This window comes from Sipha flava, unplaced genomic scaffold (assembly GCF_003268045.1).
Source record: "Sipha flava isolate LNK unplaced genomic scaffold, YSA_version1 257_pilon_pilon, whole genome shotgun sequence".
Lineage (NCBI taxonomy): Eukaryota > Metazoa > Arthropoda > Insecta > Hemiptera > Aphididae > Sipha > Sipha flava.
Window position 1 is genome coordinate 117,530 of NW_020272911.1, and position 7,154 is coordinate 124,683.

The following is a 7,154-nucleotide window of genomic DNA, read 5'->3' on the forward strand; positions in this document are numbered from 1 at the left end:
CGTCATGCCAACGTGAACGCGCTAATATATTTTTAAAGCAATATTCTATTCAGCCGCTATTTCATTTGTAAATATAAATTACAACGCTCATCAGCAATTCCTCGATCTCATTTCAACAGAGTAAAATTTATTATTTTCGCATACGTATTAAAACTATAAACCGTTTCAACATAAACGTTGTAGGATTATAGACATTAACTTAAATTATATATGTGAATGTTTGTTAAGTATTTGTCACGTGTTTATAGTTAGCAAATAACACAATAGTTCGCACTTCGTTTTTATACTCTTTTATTTATATACATATATTTACAATACTGAACTAAATTTATATGGAATTATAAGTATCGGCACATTATACTCGTATATTGTACATGTGTAATCTAAACACTTTCATATAATATTACATTTTTTTTCGTAGTTATATTAAACGTACGTACATTTAATAGTTTTAAAATTTACTTTATTAAAAGATTTTATTTCATAATGTTATATATTGTATTAATTATATAATTGTTTACACATTTTTTAATGATCGCTGGATCGAAACAATATTAAAAATTATATTTGGCGTAACATATTAATTTCTTAGTTTTGTTTATTGTTGTTATAACCATCTTTTTGTACCAAATATTTAATACGTTATATTTCTATGATGTCAATCATCGGTATCTACAAAAGAAATAAATAGAAAATATACATATCACTATTACAAGTTTTATAATGATTTTTTTAATCCATTGTTGAGTTTGATTTATTCTTCTGTTAATATTGTGTATTTATTTTATTATAATTATTCAGTAAATACACGCTATCTATACAGCTATACTGGGGGGAGTGTATCACTCTTGTTTATATTAAAGACCGCAACCAATAAACCACATTTTATTGATCCGTTTTATTAAACAACAAAGAAGTACATAAAATCAAATATATTCCAAAGGGCTCGATGTAAGAGGGACTACGAGAAGATTAATAGAAATGACTTACCCACACCCTTATTGTATAGACGAAATAAATATTGTAAGCTATAATGTCAGAATATTTTATCAAACTGCATGCGCACACGCGCACATATATCTTATTACTTGTCATATAAAAGACATTATTATTATACATACGACTAGTCGTTGAACAGAATTATAGTATTTAAGTGTGCAATGACTCGTTACACTCTACATTACAGACAACCAACTAGTGCGCTATACCAGTAGTAATTTCTAACATTGTGTAGGTATATAATTATTTATACTTTTTTTTTCTGAAATCATTCAACTTAGTATCCACATATATTATATAATAATTATCGGATGTGTATTTAATATACATTATAAAGTAATTATATATTTATTATAATACGAATATTACACCTATACGCTGGGTGCTATAAATACGAACAATATCGTAGGTTCCCCATTGGTACTAAAACTACCATATATTATTATATATTTATGCATGCGAAAACTTTATTAAAATTCCAATTGATTATTTTTTTATGTTTCATAATTAATTCTTGTTTTTTTTATTTTTTTTTTTTTTATCGATATTGGAGAGACATTTTATACACCGGCATTTATAAGTTTTTTCGTTTCTCACAAAAACTGTTCAAGAAAAATAATATCACTTCATAATTTAGATTTATGTTTTCCGTATACGTTCATTATAAATTCGTGATTTTATCGTTACAGTCTACATCGTATATCTAAGTAGGTAAATCATTGTTTTTTCGAATGATACTTCTCGAACAGAAGACTAAATCGATTTGTGCATTATTAAATTTCACTGCGTTGATCCCATACGTTGATATTCGACAATAATAAATCAATGCTGTACGTAAACCGATTTGTGACTGTTAGGTCTAACGTGACCATTTGAGAAAATGTATCCACGAAGAAATAATAATCTGCGTTTCTCAGTATCCATGTAAACTAACGCGTCGATTATAATCGTCTACTTCTAGAAATTCGTAAATCGTCGTGCACTGAGCTCCGCCGTCGTTTTTGTACGCTGCAGCCCCGAGTAGCCTAACCTCTATCGATCCAATTTCACGCACCGCTCAATGTATACGTACTACATCGCCGGTGTGCCAAAATCACCGGACTTTGGTCATGTTGTACTCGTCGCCGACAATTTAAAACAATCCCTTCCCTACTGGTCGCACGAAGTCTGGGCGAAAACCGAAGAGGAATACCTAGCGTGGCAGCAACGGTTTTGCAGAGAACGAAATTGGACTTGCAACAAGAATCCGTTAGTGTGGAAACGCATAAGCAACTCGAACGGTCCATATCATTTGATCGGCGGAATAGACGAATTTTTCGAAATGCTCAAAGAAAACTATAACATCGATACGCGGTTGGACCGAAAACTAAAAATGAAAATGGCAAAGGACAACGAGAAGAAAATGAAGTTCATAATGGCCGCACGAGCGTCAACGGTGCAACGAGTAGCGCCGAGAGGAGTGTGTTTGACCGGCGCCGTTTACCCGTCGTCCTGTTACCTGGTATCTGAGCTGCTGCAATTGAAACAGTTGCACACCGACGGTGGCGTTTCGATATACTTACACAATTGCGATCCAAACAAGCGTGGTGACCTAAGAAAAATCAAAAACGAAATCGTTGACGCGGAATTCAACGTCCGTGGTCGCAAAGCCGTGACGGTGGTCAACAACGTCGAGGAATGTTTGTCGAAATGCGATTTACTCGTCGTGATGGGTGACAGGAACGGGGAAGACGACGAAAAGTCGGAGAAGCAACGGATGAACCGAAACTACAACGCGATGAGATCTTTGGCCTCCATACTCAACCGCCACTGCCCGGAGTTCTGCAAGGTGATACTGATGAACATGGACACGTTGTGTTTCAATCTGAGCGTGTTGGCCGAATACGCACACAACGTATACCTGTACAACATCGTCGGGGTGACCGGCCACTACGGTATGAAAGCGCTGCCAAACATTTCCGCGGCCACGGGCGTTCCGATTTCGGATCTACACTGTCCGCCGGTCTGGGGCTTCGTTGGCGCGAAGAAATACGTCGACTGGTACCACACTGTGTACCACCGCGACCGTGGTAAGTCGCCGGCACGTGGGGAGGCGCCCGACAGCGGAGACCATCAAACGTGTCACAAGTACTTGATGTCGAAGGCCGGTTACGACATGGACGAAGAGATTAACGGAGGCGACGAACGTAGTCCGGTCGTCGGATCGGAATTCCTTTCGAATTATTCGCCCGAAGTACGTGCGGCCGTGGCAATGATATCGGAATGGTTTCAAAGCGAGAACAAGACAATCAGCGCGGCGATATTTTCAGACGGAACGTTTGGCTTACCGTTCGGTATGTTCGTCTCTCAACAAGTTTATTTGGACAACGGTGAATGGAAACCGGACACGGATTTTTTACCACCCGATCGATACATATTGAAGGACATAGTGTCCAAAGCCATAGAGATAATTATTGAATATGATCTTGGGAAAAGATTTCATAAATACTCAAAATCACCTAGACTATGGTGGAAAACTGCCATCGACAAATTTTCTTAAACAGTTGTTTCGGTACTACCTTTTCGACTAATAATATTATTATTTGGATCAATATAAAATAATCGTTTTATAATCGTAAACCAAATTATTTAATTTCCAGTTAAAACTAATTATTATTTAATAATTATTGGTTTAGAAAATTATACTGATTACATTTAGGTTATGATTATTTAATTTAAAAATAAATAAATATAAGTTTACAAAAAAAAAAAAGCGTTTGATCGTGTATAACTCTGCACTAATAGCGGTACTAAAATTAATAGGCTTTGGGGACCTGCTGATATCTTGGTTTAGCTCATATTTTTTCAATGGAACACAATATGTAAAAACTAACGGTGTTTACTCTAAACTAGTGAATATAAAGTCAGGTGTCCTTCTAGGTAGGAATTGGTCTCCGATTCTCTTCTCTTTATTTGTAAACAGCGTTAAAAGTATACTAAAGCACTGACAATTACTCATGATTGCCGATAATATAAAATTTTTCCATCGAATCAGCATCTTTCAGGATTCCGTCCTTCTCCGAGAAGACCTCAACTCCTTGGTCACTTGGCCTGAAACCTATAGAATTAGATCTCTGTATCCCTAAACGCATTTTATAACATATTTTTGTTCTCATAGCTGTCCTATTCATTTAACTATTCTATATATCTGATGTACTTCTTGAATATGCGGGTGAATCCGTAAATTATTTGAGTATAACGTTTGATCGTTGACTTAAGTTTACAAAAAATGTCCTCAAAATGAGCATTTCATTTTGAGGACATTTTTTGTAAAGCCATTACAGAGAGATCTTGCTCAGAATTTATAAAACCAGTTGTCTACCTAGTTATTTTTTGTTAATTTGTTCGTTCTATATTTGAGTATAGAGCGGTGATTTGGTGTCCAAAAACCATAAGTAACAGATACTAAATTGAAAGAGTCCAGCACCAATTTCTCATGTGTCCATCTTTCGAGTTATCAATCAATTGTCCACCACTTTACTATAATTCAGTACTTTGCTACCTGGGCCTGATAGACGAGTTTAAATAAACCTATATTTTTTGTCAAAACTCATTGATGGTCGAATCAACTCACCTACTTGATGTCTTCCTCTTTTATTCTGTGAAATATTTGTAAAATAGTCCTTTATCACGAATGATGAGAATAGCGAACGAGGATCCGTCGTTTCTATCGTGGGACTAAACCAGTTTCTATTTATGTAATGTGTATCACTATAATGTTTTTTTTATAATCATACTGGTACGTACTTTAGCTTTAAGATTAATATCTAAATTTGTGTTGAGCTCCTCCCGTTTTATTTAAAATAAATAGTAATAAATAAAAATGTCTACTGGATGAAAAGTCTATAAATCACTGTATAATATTTATACTATCATACGTGAAATACGTGTATGGTCCGGCTTTGTAAAACGTACATCTAACTTGCTAGTACGAACGTTTTTGCACTTACTTTTATTATTAAATATGTCGAAAATGCATCGACCGTATAATGTTTGGTACATGAACCGCCATAAAACTAGTGTATGTATTAAATACATCAGTGACTGCAGTTTACGCATTATATTCGCGTGTACCCGAGTCAAGTGTTTTACATATATGTATATACTACATTACTACATTATTCTATGTAGTATAATTGTTACGATTTTGAAAATCCATTCCACGGCAATAACGGTAGTCGAACTATAAAGAACATTTTAGAAAACATATGGCAAACGTTTTTATTGGCTTCGCGCCCGATAACCAATTCGATTACATTGTGTGCATGTATGAGACTATTTCTAGAACGGGTGCCTCTATGCACGGTCACGAATTGGGATTAAGCTCGTGAAAACGAATGGTGTACCTATTCACTTTTTTTTTCTTCGTCATCAAGAAGTAAAAATAATAATTTTCTAAGCCCACGTACGTCTATTTGCTCGCGTATTATTGTCATGCACGATATATCCGATGAAATCTTTTGTCAAGCATAAAAAAAAACAGGCTTTCGCAATATTCCGTGTATTACATAATATCATGTATATACGCAAAATAAAAAAATTCTCATTGATCACTTTAAGTAGTCAACCACAAGTTTTTTTTATGTAAATTACTATATATTTTTATATAAATGGCTCTCATTCAGTCAATTTTTTTGTTTTAGAGCCATGATTAATTGGTCAAAATGTCTTAAAAAGTATATTCTTCAGTCTATCCGAATTCGGTACCAAAAATACTGGTTGCTATTAAAAAAAAAAAAAAAGTTGCATTCACATGCGCGTAACGAGAGGGTTAAAAATTGGATATTTATCTGAAAATTTGTATTTATATACCACTAGCTTGTAAAAAAAAATTCGAATTATTCCAACATAATTCAGTCGAGAAATTTAGTGTCCCCTAAATTGGTGAACACACGGTATTTATTATAATATTATACTCGTATTATATATATTGTTATATTATTATATGAACTGCAAGGAAAAAAAAAATGTTGAATCATTTTTGATTCGTTTGTAATCCGTATAAACAGCGATTTGCTTGTTATATTATGGTTGTTTCGAGTACAAAAAAAAAAAAAATCATTACCATTTAGTTAATCAACAATTGTAAAATTTGTTCAAATTGCAAACTGTAGATTGAAAACGATCAAAAACGGATAAAAACGGGTAAAAACGGCATGATTGTACGAGTGTAACCATGTACTATTTACAGTGTACACACGTATTTAGAATGATGAAAAGAATCAAAAAAATTGTTATTTTTAGCAGCGCAAATGCACTGGCACGACAGAACAGTTTTTGAAATCGAAACGAATGTGCGGTACTCATCGCTGCGCCGAACCAGTCATTATATATTGTTGGTACATTATAATAATCGACGTCGGTTTATTATACGTTTCCCGGCATAATATGTGTGTGCGTTATGTACATGGACGTGCCGTACACATACGTGCGCGAGTTTTTTCACGTAACGATGTTTTAAATTGGCTCTTCGTATTTCAATCAGTTTGCAGCACGTGTGTAAAATGAACGCGTTTTGTACACGACGAATTATAATTTATAACGCGCACGTATACACCAAAAGACCGATTTTATCACGCGTACAATTTCATGTAAAGTTTCCGGTTAATTTGTACTACGTATTGTGTACGGCCGATGATCAAAGATTTTGACAACTAGAGGAAAGAATATTTTTTTATATTCGTACGTTATTACAGCGCGATGTGATTTTGACTTTCGATGTTTCCATTGGGCGCGTATAGTTTCGTACGAGGTACTTATCCAAATAGCAAAGAAACCGAACGCGTATCGTACTGTAGAAATACCTAGTACGTCATATAATATTATTGTTATTATAGTATACAGCTATATTTTTGCGTCAGGCGAATACGAGTAATATTGCATTAGATAATTGTATGTAGAACGGTCAAAGAGTACGTTTAAAAATCGATGAAACGCATACTTAAATATTTATCAAACTCAAAATCATAGCCCAATAATGTACGAAATTGATTGAATATTCTATGCGTAAACTATGTATAAAAGTATAAACCGCATGTATTCCATACCGCATATTGCCGTACCTCTATGTGTACGTGGATTTTGGTTTCCTGTAGAAATTGACGCTGCTACACAAG

General features: G+C 34.4%; 1 protein-coding gene across 1 annotated transcript; it reads left to right on the forward strand.

Moving 5' to 3' along the window:
• The first annotated feature begins 2,059 nt into the window (after positions 1–2,059).
• On the forward strand, positions 2,060–3,538 carry LOC112684765 (malate dehydrogenase, cytoplasmic-like). Its single transcript, XM_025556428.1, has one exon. The coding sequence runs from the start codon at positions 2,060–2,062 to the stop codon at positions 3,536–3,538; it is 1,479 nt and encodes a 492-aa protein (XP_025412213.1).
• The last annotated feature ends 3,616 nt before the right edge of the window (positions 3,539–7,154 follow it).

Bases quoted from the DNA above. Each gene is read 5' to 3' on its own strand.
- LOC112684765 (XM_025556428.1), top strand. From the start codon at position 2,060: ATGTATACGTACTACATCGCCGGTGTGCCAAAATCACCGGACTTTGGT.